The 17,516-nt window shown below is 64.6% G+C and overlaps 1 protein-coding gene across 2 annotated transcripts; it reads right to left on the bottom strand.

Annotated features, from left to right (window-relative positions):
• Positions 1 to 1,011: 1,011 nt before the first annotated feature.
• HECTD3 (HECT domain E3 ubiquitin protein ligase 3) lies at positions 1,012 to 17,404 on the bottom strand. Of its 2 annotated transcripts, XM_030573197.1 has the most exons (21): positions 17,048 to 17,404; positions 12,714 to 12,874; positions 11,744 to 11,836; positions 11,395 to 11,530; positions 10,859 to 10,974; positions 10,071 to 10,184; positions 8,881 to 8,963; positions 8,133 to 8,298; positions 6,950 to 7,031; positions 6,510 to 6,692; positions 5,753 to 5,805; positions 5,395 to 5,459; positions 4,892 to 4,995; positions 4,253 to 4,372; positions 3,624 to 3,713; positions 2,932 to 3,138; positions 2,464 to 2,593; positions 2,122 to 2,196; positions 1,735 to 1,816; positions 1,563 to 1,634; positions 1,151 to 1,241 (listed from the first exon to the last, which is right to left on the bottom strand). In XM_030573197.1, the coding sequence occupies exons 1-21, from the start codon at positions 17,366 to 17,368 to the stop codon at positions 1,157 to 1,159; spliced, it is 2,538 nt and encodes an 845-aa protein (XP_030429057.1). In that variant the 5' UTR covers positions 17,369 to 17,404; the 3' UTR covers positions 1,151 to 1,156. The 2 variants fall into 2 exon arrangements, with proteins under 2 accessions (XP_030429056.1, XP_030429057.1); XM_030573196.1 differs by lacking the exon at positions 17,048 to 17,404 and having other exon boundaries at positions 1,012 to 1,241; positions 8,133 to 8,301; positions 12,714 to 13,331.
• Positions 17,405 to 17,516: the final 112 nt, after the last annotated feature.

Here is a 17,516-nt window from a genome sequence, read left to right as displayed (position 1 = left end):
TCACAGGCAATGCCCACCAAAGGCCAGCCATGCCCAGTGCTGGGGGCATGGAGACAGCACCCCTAGGTGGCCTGGCAGTGGGTGGGGTACCCTGTGCCACCCCAGCCTCAAGAGCTCCGAATGCCCCACGCAGGCCTGGACCCAGCTCCCCGGCACCAGCCCCATTAGAAGAGGAAACCAGGGCAGAGCCAAGGCGAGATGCACCAGAACATGAGGGACGGGAGCCCCCAGGCGGTGCTGGCTTGAGAGGCTCCAGGACTTGCACTCCCCGGAGGAGGGGGGAGCAGCTGATGGCACAGTGCCCTCCCCCCAGGCAGAGGAGGGAGGCCACCTTCCGAGACAGGTCCACAGAGGACTCACCTGCAGCTCAGCCTTGGTTGCTGCTGCCCCGTGAGGTCGTGGGGGCCCGGGCAGGGAATGGATCCGACACTCCCCCCCAGGGTCTTCAGCATGTGCCTAAAGTGACACCTGGTGGCCAGAGGGTGCACTTCAGGGGCTGGCAGGCTGTTAAACTGGGGAGGGGGTGGGACGGGGGGTTAGGAGGCCTGGGGGCCCCATGGAGAAGGAGAAGAGGGAACTGCACCCCATGACTCCGTGCTGCGCAGATTCCTGGGCAGCCCATCCGGGAAGAGCCACTGGGTCAATCACTCGCTGAGCCGGGTGGGGTGTGTGCAGCGGGTGGATGACTGGATCTTGGCCCTTTGAGCCTGCCTGGATCCTCCTGTCATTTTGGTTCTGCGGCAGATACTCCTTCACTTCCTGACCTAAACCAGGCAGCGGCGGTGCTGGGCGGCTGCGACAGAGCTGCCGGGCTCCACCCCAGAGGTGGCTGCATTGCAGGGGCGGGTGGAGCGACGGGTCCTGCGGGCGAAAGGTCTAAGCTTGCAGCACATCTCCAGGGGCTCCCAGCTGGCCACTGTTAGCCAGGACAGGCTCCATTCTTGCATTCAGTCGGGCTCCAGCTCAGGTCTGTCTCTGCCGCTTTGAAAGCCAAGGACCCGGAGACCTCCGCTGGTTCTGGCCTGCGCCCCGGGGAGCCAAGCCTAGACCTGGTGTTTATTGAATACAAACGTTTCTCAGGGGTGAGGGAAGGGGGCCAGGCATGATTGGGGGACGAGGAGGGGCAAGGGGCCAGTATGGCCCCACGGCAGCGGCATCACTCCTCCCATGGGCTCATGTCCATGTCAATGGCCACGCAGTTGTAGGCCGCGTATCGCAGCTTCTCCTCACACACCTTGGCGCTGGAAAAGAAGAGCTGCTGTCACTGCCCTGCAGGATGCCGGGGCCAGCCAGGCACTGCCCAAGCCATGGCTTAAGGCTCAGGATCTCCCCACAGGAGAGTAGCCTCATCAGCCCCACAGGACTTGTGGGGAAACTGAGGCACGGAGGGGGCGGTGCCCCACCAGCAAGCGGAAGAGCCGGGGATGGAACCCAGCTTGTGTGACGCCCAGGCTCACGCGTCAGCCCCGAGACCAGCTGACACGACACCTCCCCGCCCCCGGGACCAGGGCTCCGAAACACGGGGGCAGCTGGCCAAAGCGGCTTTTTGCAGTTCAACTCACGTGGCATAGTTGGGGAGGTAGAGGGAGCTGGAGCAGGTGGAGGATTCGGGCAGCGCGTCCGTCGTCTCAGAGCTGGAGGAGAGAGGACAAGCAGGTCAGACTCGACCTGGGCAGAGAGCCCCTGGGACAGTGACGCCAGCACCCCGGCAGGGCCCTCCCTGGGGACACTCACCCCAGCTTGTCCGGGTAGATGTAGATCCGAGCTGGGAGGCGGCTCCGGCCAGTGACAAACCTCAGGAAACGGCTGCGATCCTCTGTGGGGAGAGAACAGATGTCAGCTGCTCCCAGGCTGGGAGGGAGCCCGCCGGGCTAACCAAGGTGCCCGAGCCCCATGCCCAGCTGGTCTGTCAGCAGTTCTGGAGACTCAGCTTCATGCCCCCAGCAGGCAGGGAGCCTCCAGCTCCAACCGGGAGCTGGGAATTGCTGCTGACGGCTGAGAGAAGGGCCCCGGACTGAGGGCCCTGCTTGGGGAAGGTCGAGTGAATCGTACGGGCAGGTGAAAGACCCGGAGCCTCTGGGATCCGGCAGGGGTCAGGACTGGGCCGCGCCGGCCACTCACCATTGGTGAAGTTCCTGAGTGCCTCCCAGAAGTACTGGACCCTGGTGTCCGATGGCAGTAAATCTTCAAACCGAGCTGGGGGGGAGGCACAGACAGAACTGGTTAGAAACACAGTGGCCAGCTCCTGCCAGGTCAGGGCTGCCCCCCGCCGGGACACTGCAACTGCCCCTGGGGCGAGACACCCCCCCGTGCCCCCACCACATGAGCGCACAGATCCGGGGCGCACGGGGCTGTGCATTTACAAACCGCGCTGGGGCTCAGACACCAGGGCACGTGGCGGATGCAAGGTCACAGCCAGCGCCTGGGTCCTGCAGATGGTTTCCCAGCAGCCCCTGCACTTACTGAGCTTCTTCAGGGCATCCACCGTCACCTCGGGGTCCCCGCACACCTTCTTCTCCAGCTCCTGCCAGGTGAGCAGGTCGAGGACGGCCTGGGGGACAACCTTGAGCAATCCGGCCTGCATGGCAGCAATCTGCAGAGCGGATGGGGTTAGAGCCAAGGCGGGTAGCGCTGAGTCCCAGCAACGAGAAGGTGCAGCAAGCGCTCCGGCCATGACGTTAGAGCACAATGGAGCCCTGGGAGACTAAGGGACTCGCCTGTCGCAGACACAGGAGGGCCAGGCACTCAGCAGGATTCCACAAAGGGCTGGCTCTTAGCACAGCCAATGAGACCAGCCCGCGATGATTTTTGGGATACATGTTGACGGACAGAACCCCCATGCTTCAGGGCACAAGTCACCTCTAGGAGGCAAGGGACAGGAAGGAACATGCTCTGGGGGCTGAGTCCCACTGCAACCCCAGCCCGCCTTACCTGCTCCTTACTCTCCTCCAGCCTGGCCTTCTGCACCAGGCGGATGAATTCCTTGCGGTCCTCGTAGCGCACCACGGTTCTGCTGCCGTTCGGGATCAGCTCCACCATGCGCTGGCCGCTGAGCACCGTGGTGTAGGTCAGCTCCTGCCCAAACTTGAACTCGAAGGTCTCCTTGTCCATCACCTCCATCACCTCCAGCAGCTTCACCTGGGTGGCCGGGCAAGAGCACTCGCTGGAGAGAGATGCCACGGATCTCCTGGGCAGCTCCACCCTGCCCCACAGAGCATCACGGCTATGCCGGGGGTGGGGGGGCCAAAGCAGAGCCCAAGTGCCTGCAGCACGGGAGAGCTCAGCATGCTGGAACTGGTCATCTCCATGGGCTGCAGAGTCCCCTTGGCCCAAGTCGAAGCATTGCATGCTGGGACCGGCACGGTTCATAGGCTGTACCGGCCACTTGTGCCAAGCCGGAGCATTGCATGCTGGGACTGGCAGTCTCCATGGCTGCATCTGTGTATTGAGATGAGGGGGCTGGAGCTGCACTACAGAGCCTGGGGCTGGATCTGAGCTCCTGTTTCTTTAGCCCCACCACAGGAGGGCCAAACACAACCAGCCCCCAGTCACCGAGTGCCGCCTGCACTGTGCCCAAGCTGTCTGGCATGCCCGTCCCTCTCCTCCCCCCACCTTCTGCTCACCAGCACGGAGTCCACCGCTGGGAAGTCCTTGCTCCAGCTGACCTCCTCCCCAGTCAGCTGTTTCCACACGAAGCCAGGCAGAGCCAGGACCTGCAGCGGGGAAGAGACGCGTGGCTGGGATAGCGGGCGCAGGGACACCTCACCAGCTGCACCCTGGTGCCCCAGAAAGGCAGACGTGGCAGCAGCGCCGGCCAACCATCAGCGACGCCTCCCAGCTAGTCCCGCCCCCCACGACACTTGCCCAAGGGGGGGAGATTTTAGGGCCCCTCTTGGATGGAGGGACACGTGAACCTACCGAGGGTTCGGGGCTGCTGCTCCCAGGCTTTGACCAATAGTCCCACGAATGCCAGGGCACAGCCGAGCAGGGGAGGAGCCTGCGAACGCTGCACCAGTTTCTATTTACTGCTGAATTGTCACTGAAATGCCTTGGTTCTCCCAAGCTCCTGGCTGTCTCTAGCAGGGTCCCCTGCCCCGGGGGTGCTGGAGACGCAGACCGCACGGGGGTGATCAGGGCTTTGCCAGGGCCCCTCTACAGTGCTGGGGACCTAAGGGGCAGGGGTTAGGGGGAGCAGGTCCCGCGCACCACGCCGAAAGCGGGGAAGGCTGGGCCTGCAGCTCGCAGGACTCACCAGGAACTCCTTGCCTCTCAGAGCCGCGCCCATGATCTGACCGATCCACTCGTACTTGGCAAACTCCTTGCAGGCCGGGTTGGGGACGTACATGTCCCTGGCCTCCCCAGTGCCGTTACCCTGCAATGGAGACGCGCTCAGGGCTCCCTGCCAGTCCTGCGGTGCCAGGAGCTGGGGACAGCCCAGCGCCTCGACCCAGGGCATGGCGGGGGCACAACACGCTCCCCAGCACCCCCCACTGGCTGCCGGAAGGACCAGGGCTGACAGGCTGCAGAGGGGTCTCCTCCGAGATCCCATCACTGTCCACGCTGCCCCTCCCCAAGCAGACTCCATGGACCCCGGTGACGCCGGTGGAGGCTGAGAAGCCCGGCAGTGGCACCCACGTGGGAAGGGCAGTTTGGGGGCTCAGCCATGGCCAGATGGGCAGCCCAGGAAGGAAGAGAGCACAGTGCCCGGGCCAGTGGGGGACATACCCCATAACACTGTGTTAAGGCCCCCAGCAAAATTCGTAGTGACGGACGAGCACCCCAGCCACACGCCCAAAAGGGAGGGCGCTTCTCCCAACCGCCAGGGCCTACCCGATGGGCACGGGCTCCTGCTCCCCCCAGCCAGGGAGCAACGCTGCCCCTCCCTCGGTACCTGGTTGGACGTGCGGACGAAGAAAGGCAGCGGCACGGGGCTCTCTGCCGAGCTAGGACACAGCTCCTCAGACATGTCCGCCAGGCTGTCCCGGAACCCGCCTCCTGCAGCCCGGAGACACCATCCCCCCCTTAGCGCCATGAGCCCTGAGCCCCGGCCACAGGCTGACAGCCGGCTGCGCTTCCCCCACCCACCGAACGGCCCCAGCGGCTCTGTCCACTGCCTTTAATGCACCCTACGAGAAGCGAACCCCAACCCCAGCCCCTTGCCCTGCCCCATCCTGATCCCGAGGGAGGGCCCAGACAGAAGCACTGAGTGGGGGCAGCTTGTAACCCCCCCCATTGCACACAGGACAGGAGCCCTAATACCGATGAGAGCCTGGCTGAGCTGCTGCGAGGCCGGAGCCGGGGCCGAAGGCTGCAGGGTAACTGGACCGCCCCGCCCTCCCCAGCTGCCCTGCCCCGGAGCGCCCGGTGGGGAGGGGCCCAGGCCCGGGGACGTACCTTGATCGATGATGCCCTCGGCGATGAACTTACACTCCCACCACTGGTCGTAGCGCAGCGGCCACCTGTGGGGAGCCAAGGCGGCAGCTCAGACAACAGGTCGCTCCTGGGAATTCGGAGCCCAAGAGAAGGCCAGCTGGGCCCCTCAGGGCCAGGGCAGCCCCCAGGACGAGTGCCCTGTGCCCCGCCTCAGAGGGACCCCTCGGGGGGCCGTTGACTCCTTGGCCTCTCTGCTGAGACAGGGCCCAGTGGCTTTGGGACAGTGGCCCTTCCCCTAGGAATGGTGCTCACATCTCCTCCCCCCGGGAGCATGCAGCCACGGCCCCCTCAGCCCTCCCCAGCTGGCAGGCCCCCATACCTGTAATCCAGGGGCTTCTCGTACTTGTCGGAAGGTTTAAGGCCCTCGTGCACCTAGAACAGGTAGACACGAATGAGACTCAGCCGTCTGCCAACCATGGAGCTCCCACAGGAAGCCGCAGGGCCCCGGCACTGGTACCCAGGAAGCAGGGTAGCGATGGAGACATGGGCAGGCCAAGTGACTTGCCTGTAGTCACGCAGGGAATCAGTGGCAGAGCAGGGAACCGACCCCAGATGTCCCATGTCCCAGGCTAGTGCCTGACCCACCAAGTCCCTTCTTCCCTCCAGCAGCAGGGCGGGCCGAGGGGGAGGCAGGAGGCTCTGAGGGCTGGGAGCTGAGCAGCCATAGGCGTGAAAGGCGCCAGCGCCCAGAAAGCCAGGCAGTTGCAGCAAAGGGAACCACAGCCAGAGGGACAGATCCCGCTCGCGGCAGAGGGACAGACAGACAACAGCGTCTCTCTGCCTCCATGGGGTGCCTGCCCCTTAGCACTCCAAGGCCAAGCCCCACTCCATTCCCCATGTGCCCTTAGCCCCTCCTATTCCTATGGTTCCTCCCCACTCTCATCCTTTCTGTGTCTCACCCACCCTGGGCTTCATGCCCTCCACCCCCCACGCTGCCCCTGCGCCGGGCCCCTCCCCACAGTAACCCCACTCTCTCCGGACTGTGACCCCACCGGGCGCGCCTGCACCTTGCTGGGTGGGCAGGGCCAGCGGCATGGCCTCTCCCAGCACTGGAAGGAGGCCAGCGGGCACGGTACCTGGGTGAAGACGGCGTTCTTGCAGCTGGGGTCCAGGGCGGGGTTGTCGCGGTGCTCCATGGCCAGGCGCCGGTTGATGTAGAGCCGCGGCATGAAGTTGGGCTTGCTGGTCTCCGAGTCCTTGAGACACTGGGCGATCAGCGCCGTGCGCCGCTTGGAGAGCAGCAGGAACTGCTTGATGTGCTGGCATGGGCGAGACGGGGCCTGGGTTAGAGAGACCGCTGCCCTGCGCCCTCCTAGTGCCCCTCCATCTCATCCGTCTATATGTCCCCCCACCCCCCCGAATGCACATCTGGCCCCTGGCCTGCCCGGGCCTTCTCCCCGACCGGGCCTAGGCTCCCTGCAGTGCCCCCGACATTCCCACCTCTCCTGGGCCCCGGGGGCAATCTGGGGGCAGAGGGGGTGCGCCAGGAGAGAGGGGAGCCCCGGCTGTCGCTCACCTTGAGCCAGCTGAAGGTGCCGACCGTGTGGTCCCAGGCCGGGACGAGATGGTGCAGGACGCTGTCCAGGAGCTTGATAAACCTAGGAGAGCAACGGGGGCCACTCAAGACACAGGGCAAGGCCTGGGCCACGCGAATCGGCCCCAGCCAGGCCACCGCAAAGCCAGGGGCTGCTCCTGGCACAACGCCCCAGGACACTGCACCAAGGGGGGTTGGCAGTGCTCCAGGGTCTGTTCCCCTGGTTGCTGGGCTGACCCCGACGCCCCACTATTGCTGGCACTAGGGGACGCTGTGCTGCAGGCAGCGGGGGAGTGGGCTCAGTAGGGGGCGCTCTCCCCTAGCAAGAAATGCTGACCCCGACGCCCCACTATTGCTGGCACTAGGGGGCGCTGTGCTGCAGGCAGCAGGGGAGAGGGCTCAGTAGGGGGCGCTCCCGCTGCAGGCAGTGCTGACCCCGACACCCCAGTGTGGCATTAGGGGGCGCTGTGCTGCAGGCAGCAGGGTAGAGAGCTCAGCAGGGGGCTCTCTCCCCTCGAAGGCAGTGCTGACCCCGATGCCCCAGTGTGGCACTAGGGGGCGCTGTGCTGCAGGCAGCAGGGGAGAGGGATCAGTAGGGGGCGCTCCCGCTGCAGGCAGTGCTGACCCCGACACCCCAGTGTGGCATTAGGGGGCGCTGTGCTGCAGGCAGCAGGGGAGAGGGCTCAGCAGGGGGCGCTCCCGCTGCAGGCAGTGCTGACCCTGATGCCCCGGTGTGGCATTAGGGGGCGCGGTGCTGCAGGCAGCAGGGGAGAGGGCTCAGCAGGAGGCTCTCTCCCCTCAAAGGCAGTGCTGACCCCGACGCCTCAGTGTGGCACTAGGGGGTGCTGTGCTACTGAAAGCAGCATCTTTTGGATGAAGAGCATCAGGTTAGGGCCCTGACCACATGTGATGAAAAAGGAAGCTGTGAGATCTCACAAGAGATGGGGAGTGAACCCTGGTGTCCGGACCAGATCCCATTCTGCCTCCCCAAATCCCCCTGGATACGGGATCCCTGTCCCGACCTGCTGCGAGGGTCGCTAAAGCAGATCAGTGCATCACCCTGCGTTCTGCTCCTGGGGTCGGGGCTGTGTTCTCACCGGCGAAGCAAGCGAGCCCTGCAGGTGCGTTCTGCTCAGCACCCCCTGCTAGTGTCCCCGGGCAGTACCTCTGAATGACCATGGCCCGCCGGTACAGCAGGTCAGGGTCAGTCCCTTCGAGGCGGGGGTAGCGCACCAGGCTGGCCTGCTGGAACATGTCCGCGCTCAGCCCCAGCTCCCGCTGCCGGGACGACTTGATCTTGATCCCTCGGAGGCGGACGTCAATCCCGTCATCTGCTGAGAAAGAGCGTGGCTGAACCAGTGGGTCCAGGAGTGCCTGGGCTGCAATCAGCGTGATTCGGTAACACCCGGCGTGGGGGTGATGAAGCCGCAGCGATGGACAGACCCCAGGGGCGCCCACCCCCCATCCTCCATTTCCCCATCGAAGGGACCAGGAGACTGCATCCAGCATGGGGCAGGTTTAGAACCAGAGACGGGATCAAGCCACCAAACGCTAGGGCTGGCGAGATCCGGGATCGTCTCTATGAACAGGCACCTCAGCGGCCTCAGGGCTAGAGCTTCCAGGAGCATCACGCAGCAGGAGCAGAGCTGGGGGCCCAGCGCCCGCCTGAGCCAGTCCATGGCCTGGGGATCTCAGTCCACTTCCCTGTGGCCAGGTGGCCACCAGTACAGCCGGTTCCCTTAGTGACGAGGGCATGGAGAGTGAGCCCTGGAGACCAGCGTCCTCCAGACCACATCCGGAGCGCCCGACAGGACAAGGCAGGGCCCTCAATGGGGGAGCGAGCCGATCTCGGAGGGGGAGGCTCCTCAGAAGCGCAGCCCGCCCCTGTCGTGCAGGCTTTTATCTGCGCCCACCTCTGCACTCCACGATGCGGATCTCGATGATGGGCAGGTGCGTTGTCATGTCTTCAAGCACACACACATCCCCGATGTAGCTCCTGGAATGACAGTGCAGAGGCGGGTTCAGAGCCGCTTGTCCCCCCAGCCAGCATCCATTCACATTGGGCCAGGGAGGGGGGGCTGCCTCGTGAGAAGAGGTGAGGGGAGCTAGAACCTGGGGGTTTGTCTCCCTGTCCCACAACTGACTGACCATATGACTCTGGTCACGTCACTCAGCCTCCCTGTGCCTTGGTTCCATGGGGCCAAGACGACAGCACCACTGGGTCTGCAAAGTGCCCGGAGATTCCTCGGAGAGCACAGCGCTACCGTCCAACCTCTCAGGGATGGGTAGGGAGTCCACACATGGGCAGCCGCGCTGGGCCCTGGAGGGGAAGGCTGGGTGTGTCCGAGAGGCAGGTAGGGGGCAGCAGCCAGCCCATGGCAGATTTCCCTAGGCTGGAGCCCTCGGCTGGTCCCTCGCAGGGGGAGTAGCTGGATTGCTGAGCTGATGCTCAGGCTGCAGCTCTGGGCTCAGCGTTATGGCCCTGCGGTTTATCCCATGCCAGGCCGTCCCCCCGTCTTGCCAGAGAACACCCCCTCCATGCACCATAGCCACTAACTGGGACTGCTCCGCTCCAAGTCGAGGGGGGAAACCCGAGGCTCTTGTGCAGACCTTCACAGCTCGGCCACATGTGGGGTCAGGGGTGGGTGACTTGTTATTTGCAACATGACCAGCCCCCACCCCCCACTTCTAACCCCTCGGGCTGGAGTCACCAGTTGCTGGGCTGGGCGGCCAGGCTAAGGCGGAGGGCGCTGTGACCCCCAGCATTCAGTCCTGCAGCCGGCCAGGAGAGCCCCCAGGCAGGACATGGCTATCGGGCTGGCGATTTCATTAGCCACCTGCTGATTTCTAATCCACTCCCATAACCGGCGCATGCAGAGACAGCAAAGCGCTTGCCAGGATCTGTGCCATGGGTCTCAATGCCACTCGGGCGTTAATGCTCACCATGGACACAGCCCAGAGGGGGAAACTGAGGCACAGAGCGGCAAGCTCCTTTCCCCAGGCACCAGCTGGAGTCTCTGCCAGTAGAACTCCGGGGCCCCAGGTCTGTGCTCAGATCACTAGCGCCCCCCACCCCCCCGTCCTGTCTCCCTGCCCCACTCACTCATCGATGCCCACGTCGCTCAACTTCTTCAGATTGTCGCCCTCCCCACCATACACCATGATCCTCCGGGGCATGAAGTTCTCATCCGTCGTGTCCACCGTCAGCAAGAGCTTCCTGGAGCGGAGGGGATAGAGTGACAGCTGGGCTCCCCAGCCCCGAGCCCCCGCAGCCCAGCGGCTCCCCGGCCCCGAGCCCCCGCAGCCCAGCGGCTCCCCGGCCCTGAGCGGCTCCCCGGCCCCGAGCCCCCGCAGCCCAGCGGCTCCCTGGCCCTGAGCGGCTCCCCGGCCCCGAGCCCCCGCAGCCCAGCGGCTCCCCGGCCCCGAGCCCCCGCAGCCCAGCGGCTCCCCGGCCCTGAGCGGCTCCCCGGCCCCGAGCCCCCGCAGCCCAGCGGCTCCCCGGCCCTGAGCAGCTCCCCGGCACCGAGCCCTGCAGCCCAGCGGCTCCCTGGCACCGAGCCCTGCAGCCCAGCGGCTCCCTGGCACCGAGCCCCCGCAGCCCAGCGGCTCCCTGGCACCGAGCCCCCGCAGCCTAGCCAGAGTTGGGGAGCCCAAGACTCACACAGACGAAGGGTCCCCTTGAAGCCCAGTGGGATGCAGCCTGGGGACCTCCCTGCCCACCAGATCCCGCCCCTGTGAGAGTGGAGGGGTGGGGGTATGGGCCAGTTGGTCCCACCTGGTTGATGTTGATCACGGGGGTGAACCGCCTGCCTGACCGTGGCCACCCCACGAACCGGGCCCCCTGGGCTGACATGCCCCCCCACCGCGGAGAGGGAAGCGGCCAGTTCTCACTTGACGATGGTGCCTTTCTTCATGGTGAGCCGCACCCAGTGCTGGCCCTGGGAGCCGTCGCTCTCCCAGTAGGTGTCTGCGTTGCCGTCCGTCAGACACGACACGTTGAAGTCTTCCTGGAAGGAGGTGGGGGGGTGAGGAAGGGGTCAGACAGAGGGAGCCCAGATCGTGGGCACCACAGGGGTGAGGGGGTCCAATGCTGGGATGGGGGCTGGGTGGGGGTCGACCACGGCACTGTGCCCAGGGCTGATGCCAAACTCTCAGACCGGGCCAGCAGCTGAGCCCAGAGCAGAGTCCTCCTTCGGTCTTGGGGTCCCTTCTGGGCCCCCTGCAGCTGGAGGAGGCCTGAGTGCTTCCCCACCCCCACTCAGGGACTCAGCCATCCCCCTCCCTGCTCCCTTTGGAACCAGATCCTCACCCCTCTGGAGGGGGCAGGTCTCTTGCCCGGCTGGCAGCCCTGGAGAGACGCGACCACTGGCCAACGCACCCCAAGTCCCTGCGCAGTGCCGAGTGGCTGGGCCCGCCCCGTACTGTACCGTGTAGGACGAGACGTCGATGCTCTCCACATACTGCTTGACGCTTCCCAGGTTCTCGTCCTCCTTCCCCAGGTGATCGTACAAGAAATGCACCAGGTCCTCGTCGCACTCGTAACTCCATGTCGGGGGCACGAACCTGCCGGCACATATGGGGTTAACGGCCCAGGGACGGGTCAGACTGACCGGAGCCCCCGAGTCCCGGTGAGCCGGATGAGGCGCCCCACAGCACCCACGCCTTCCCCCAGCTCTGCCGTGCACTCAGTCTGAGGAACCCAACCCCGGGGGCAGCACAGGGGGGCCCACCCAGCCAGGACAGGAGTGTCCCAGGCGCCCCAGGACATCTCGCTACCGGAGCTTCTGCACTGCTGCCTCGTCCTGCTCCATGGTTCTGGGTTTCGCGCCGAGCCGCAGGGAGTACGTCAGATCCACCACCTGCTCCCACCTGAAACAAGGCAAAGGGCAGCGGGTAAAGGGAAGGCCTGGGAGAGGAAAGCTGGACCAGTCATTGGGGCACTAGCCCGGGACAGGGAAGGGGCAAATCTCTGCTCTGCCACAGACCCTCTGGGCACAAATCTCTGTGCGTCTGTCCCCATCTGCCAGCCGGGGGGCTGGGAGGGGCTCGGACACCGCCGGGCGGGGTGGCGGGGGCTCAGACACCGCCAGGCCAGGGGGTGGTGGTGGGAGGGGCTCGGACACCGCCAGGCCCGGGGGGGGGGCAGGCTGGGAGGCGCTTGGACACCGCCGGCCGGGGGGGGGGGGGGCCCCTCCGGGGGGCTCGGAGAAGCCAGCCAGCTCCCCTGCTGACCAAGAGCAAAGATCAGCCTCTGGTTAAACCCACTGCCTCCCCCAGTGGAAACTGACTGATTTTTTAAAACCACCGTTATTTCTCCTGTGGCTGGGTCAGCGGGTCAGAGCTGGGCCCAGGTTTGGGGCCCAAGAGACCGGAGCTCTGGCAGGGGCTCGGTGGGCTCTGGGCAGGGCACAGGCCACGCCAGGCCAGGGCAGTGAAGTCACCCCGGAGCGCAGGAGAAGCCTGCCCCGGGCCTGTTCCAGTGGCTGGGCCTCAGAGAGGAGTGATGTGGCCGGCCTGGCCTGGCGAGGCCAGCGAAGGAGATTCCTGCCTCTGGCAGCGCTGCCCACACACATGGCTCCTGGGCAGGGAGAGGGGGGTGCCAGGCTCAGGCCGTCACTGCATCAGACACACGCGGCCCTGGGCAGCCGGGATCAGCACTGCCCAGCCCTCCTCAAGCAGCCACACGGAGACACAAGCGGGCGGGGCCCGGCCCAAGCCCGACTCCCCCAGAGCCTTGTCCCCAGACCTGATCACGGGTTTATAATCGACCCCGAACAGCTGCTGCTGCCTCTGGATTCTGTCGGTGGACTCGACCGGGACCAGCCGGTCCCCTCCCTCGGCATGTTTGCACACCAGGATCCAGCCTTCCTCCAGCTCACAGCTGCCTTTGTACTCCTCCAGCTGCTCCTACCAAGCAAGTGCGGCACGTCAAGGAGCCCTTCGCCCCGGCTTCACACGGTGCCCGCAGCCCTGGCGGAGCCGGCGGTCGGTTTTACGGCTCCTGTGCCCACCACGACAGGCCGGCCACCGAGTCAGAGATCTCCAGGCCAACTGGGATGTGCGATCACCTGCGTCACCCAGAGAACCCCCCCTGCTCCCCGCACCCGGCCCATCCCCTCTGGGGCAGCCAGGGCCAGTCTGTTCCCGACCGTGACGGCGAATCCACAGCACCCCTTGGTCTGTTCACCCGCCCAGTAAAACGAGCCCTTTCCTGGTCTGAATCCGCCTGGCTTCAGCTTCCAGCTACTGAATCTGGGTCTGCTGTCGGCTAGAGCCAGGAGCCCTCGGCTAGCAGAGCCCTGCTCCCACGGAGGCACTTGGTGCAGCCCTGTGGCTGGCAAACTGTGCCCCCACCCCACAGATCCCCTCAGTTCTGCCCCACGCCCCCTGCTGCTCACAGGCCTTAGAAGGTTCGGGGACTCCCCTCCACCACAACCCCCAAGCCTGGGGATACCCACCAATGTCCCCACTCCACCCGCCAGCTACCCAATGAGCCCAACCAGTCTCAGAGGGTGGTGGTGGGGGCCCTCCTCAGTGGAGAGACGGTCGCCCTGTGATCGTCTCCTCTGCCCCTTGGCAGGGGGACACTGGATGCACACAGGGGCCGTCCCTGGGCTGTGGGCCTACTGAGAACCCCAGCAAGCCAGGCGCCCTTCGGGCTTTTCTGCTAACCAGGAAATAAAAACAAAAAGCCGGAAGCCTGGTGGAGCCGTGTCTGACAGCTGTATGTCCTAATGCCCGAACCCCTGCTCTGGTTCCCTCCAACGCCCGCACAAACGCTCCACTTCAGCCCCCGAGCTGCCTGCCAACGCCAAGGCTGGTGCATTTTAAAGAATGGGGAAAAATTAGGATATAATGGAAACTATAACTGTGGAGCAACTCCGTGCCAGGAACTCCGAGACCATCTCCTGGACCTGGAATTCACCAAAGCCTTTAGGAGAAACACTCACAAATATCCTCCCTCCCTCCCAAGGGACGGTGAGCAGCGGTCACCCCCCTAGGCCCAGACGCCACTCTCCCAGAGGTCTCATCTGCTCTAGGTGGCACAGGACGCGGGTACCATGGGCACGGTCTGCGGCAGAGACGGCCCCAGAGCGTAACACTGGGAGGTGGCCCACGGCCCCTGGGCGTTCCAGAGGGAGATTCACAAGTAATGGCAGAAGTTAGAGGGGTCTACAGAGGCAGGCAGACAGCAAGGAGGGGAAACTCTTCCCTGCATCTGCTCCCTGTCGGGTTAGGGACCAGCTGAGGCCCAAGAAAATCAACCTCAGCCAAACAGCATCACGAACCAGTGGCCGAAGGCTGCATGGTCAGGGTCTGCCCTGCATTTGAGCTGTTTGCATGCAGCACACCCTCTGTGCACACAGGACACGGCATGAACGTTGCCTGGACAAAGGGTATCTGGGAACCAGCAAGCACTGCCGCCCGATTGGCAGACGTCCCACTCCGTCCCATTGCTGGGAAAGGCAGTCAGAGGCTGCAACAGGCGTCGACTCCTAGCAAGGATCAGGGGGCTGCAGTGCAGGGGCCTGGACGGCAGGAAAGCACCACCTACGCGAAAACACCAGCACAAGGAGGAGCCGTGTCCCTCGGGCGTAACACTCGGGGTTATTCCCAAAGAGCCAGCTGGTGCCACTCTCCCTTGGGATCAGGGGCCAGCGTGCCCGTACACCAGGGCTAAGGAGAAAGGGCTGTTTGGAGCCGTAAAGCAGCGCACGGTTGTCACTGCCCTGGGGTACCAAACACCAGCCCAGCCAGCTCCCTGCGGCCTGGGGGAGAACAGCTCGGCCCGGTGAGCCACACCTACCTCCCACGCTTTAAACACACAGCCAAGGCCGCAGGGCGCGGCGGGCAGGGCAGTTACCAAGGAGACGGGGCCAACCCCCCCACCCCGCTGGCAGACAGGCCTGGGATTGGGGGGGGGGTCCAAGCTTAGGCATGTCCAGATCAGGGTACGGCCAGGAAATCCGGATCCAGGGGATCACCCCATCAGCCCCGGGGTCTGGCTCTGGGCCCAGCTCTGAGGCAGTTGCTGCCCATGGGAAGGGGGGTCTCAGGGCTGCGTTCCCCAACCTTTAACCTTTTAATTAGCTCCAAAGCCCGGTGACTTTGGCCCCACACATCAAACCAGGAAGCCCCCGTCTGACTGAAATCCCACCGCTGGCGCCTGAGGAGGCTGGTAGCACAGCAGGGCGAGAACAATAACAGAGCCCAAATCCAAACGCCCCCGATCTGAGGGGCACAGACCCCAGCTTTGTGATCTGCCCCACAATGGAAACACCGCAGAGCCCCTCCCTCCCAACACTCCTTACAACCAATGGCCTGAAACTGCGGCCCTGTGCGCCCACATTGTAACCATAGCAATTCAGAGCCCAGGACGCAGCCTTGGCCTGCCCCAGCTCCTGCCCTGAAGGCGCCGTGCCTGGGGGGGCCGGCAGTGGCTTAGATACCATGGGGATGAGCAGTGTAGACACACAGAATGGATACCCCACGGACCAGTGGGAGTCCCCGTGTCTGTCCGTCGCTCCCCGGGTTCATCTATATCTGCTCATCTCTCCCATCTGCCTCCCTGTTTGTCCGCCTGTCTCTTACTGTGTCCACTTTACTGTGTCCGTCTGTCTCTTACTGTGTGCGCCTGTCTCCCATCTGTGTGTCTGTCTGCCTGTCACTCCCATCTCTGTGTGTCTGTCCGCCCGTCACTCCCCGTGTTCATCTGTCTCTCCAGGGTGTATCTCTGTCCATCTCTCCCCACGTCCATCTGTGCCCACCTGTCTCTCCCGTCTGCACGTCTGTCTGCCCATTGCTCCCATCTCTGCGTCTGTCCGCCTGTCGCTCCCCGTGTCCATCTGTCTCTCCAGGGTGTATCTCTGTCCATGTCTCCCCATGTCCATCTGTGCCCACCTGTCTCTCCCGTCTGCACGTCTGTCTGCCCGTTGCTCCTATCTCTGTGTCTGTCTGCCCGTCGCTCCCCGTGTCCGCCTGTCTCTCCCATCTGCGTGTCTGTCCACCTGTCTCTCCCTATGTCCCTCTGTGTCTGCCTGTCTCTCCCATCTGCCTATGTGTCTGTTCACCTGTCTCTTACTGTGTCCGTCCATCTCCCATCTATGTGTGTCTGTCCAGCCGTCGCTCTCATCTCTGTGTCTGTCTGCCCGTTGCTCCCTGTATCCATCTGTGTTCGCCTGTCTCTCCCAGGTGTCTCTGTCCATCTGTCCCCGTCCAACTGTGCCCACCTGTCTCTCCCGTCTGCATGTCTGTCTGCTCATCACTCCCTGTATCCATCTGTGTTCGCCTGTCTCTCCCAGGTGTCTCTGTCCATCTGTCCCCGTCCAACTGTGCCCACCTGTCTCTCCCGTCTGCATGTCTGTCTGCTCATCACTCCCTGTATCCATCTGTGTTCGCCTGTCTCTCCCAGGTGTGTGTCTGTCCATCCGTCCCTGTCCATCTGTGCCCACCTGTCTCTCCAGTCTGCATGTCTGTCTGCCCATCACTCCCTGTATCCATCTGTGTCTGCCTGTCTCTCCCAGGTGTGTGTCTGTCCATCTGTCCCTGTCCATCTGTGCCCACCTGTCTCTCCTGTCTGCATGTCTGTCTGCCCATCACTCCCTGTATCCATCTGTGTCTGCCTGTCTCTCCCAGGTGTGTGTCTGTCCATCCGTCCCTGTCCATCTGTGCCCACCTGTCTCTCCCGTCTGCATGTCTGTCTGCCCATCACTCCCTGTATCCATCTGTGTCTGCCTGTCTCTCCCAGGTGTGTGTCTGTCCATCCGTCCCTGTCCATCTGTGCCCACCTGTCTCTCCTGTCTGCATGTCTGTCTGCCCATCACTCCCTGTATCCATCTGTGTCTGCCTGTCTCTCCCAGGTGTGTGTCTGTCCATCTGTCCCCCTGTCCATCTGTGCCCACCTGTCTCTCCCGTCTACGCGCTGCTCCCATCTCTGTGTCTGTCTGTCTGTCTGTCCATCTGTGTCCGCCTGTCTCTCCCAGGTGTGTGTCTGTCCATCTGTCCCCGTCCATCTGTGCCCGCCTGTCTCCCCGTGTCTGTCTGTCTGTCCATCTCGGTCTCTCCCGCCCCGGCCGGTACCTGGCTCAGCTTCACCCACAGCCCCTGGCTGTTGCAATACTCCTCGCCGGTGGCCTGCACGCACGTGCCCTTGCGCAGCTCGATGGCGACCTTGGCGAGCTTCTTGCCGCCCCGGGCGCGGGCCGGGCTCTCGCTGACGCTGAGCAGGGAGCGGCCCGAGCCGGCGGCGGCGGGGTCCCGGCAGAGCTTGTAGCGCACCCGGCGCGGCACGTAGCAGAGCGCGGCGGGCAGGGGCCGGGCGCGGCCGAAGCAGCCCACGCACTCGGCCAGGCAGCGGATCCGGCCCAGTAGCTGGTGCGGGGTGTCCGCGGGGGAGCCCATCCTGCCCGGCCCGGCCCGGCTCGGCTCGGCCCGGTCCCTCCTGCCGCAGTCAGGCCCCGCCCCGCGCGTCACCGCTGCGCGGGGGGCGGCCACATGCGCCCTGCCTGGGAGCGCAGCCTGCGCTCGGCCTCCTGCCTGGGGCAGCTGG

This window comes from Gopherus evgoodei, chromosome 8 (assembly GCF_007399415.2).
Source record: "Gopherus evgoodei ecotype Sinaloan lineage chromosome 8, rGopEvg1_v1.p, whole genome shotgun sequence".
Taxonomy (NCBI): Eukaryota; Metazoa; Chordata; order Testudines; family Testudinidae; genus Gopherus; species Gopherus evgoodei.
This window is presented reverse-complemented; position numbering and strand designations above follow the sequence as displayed.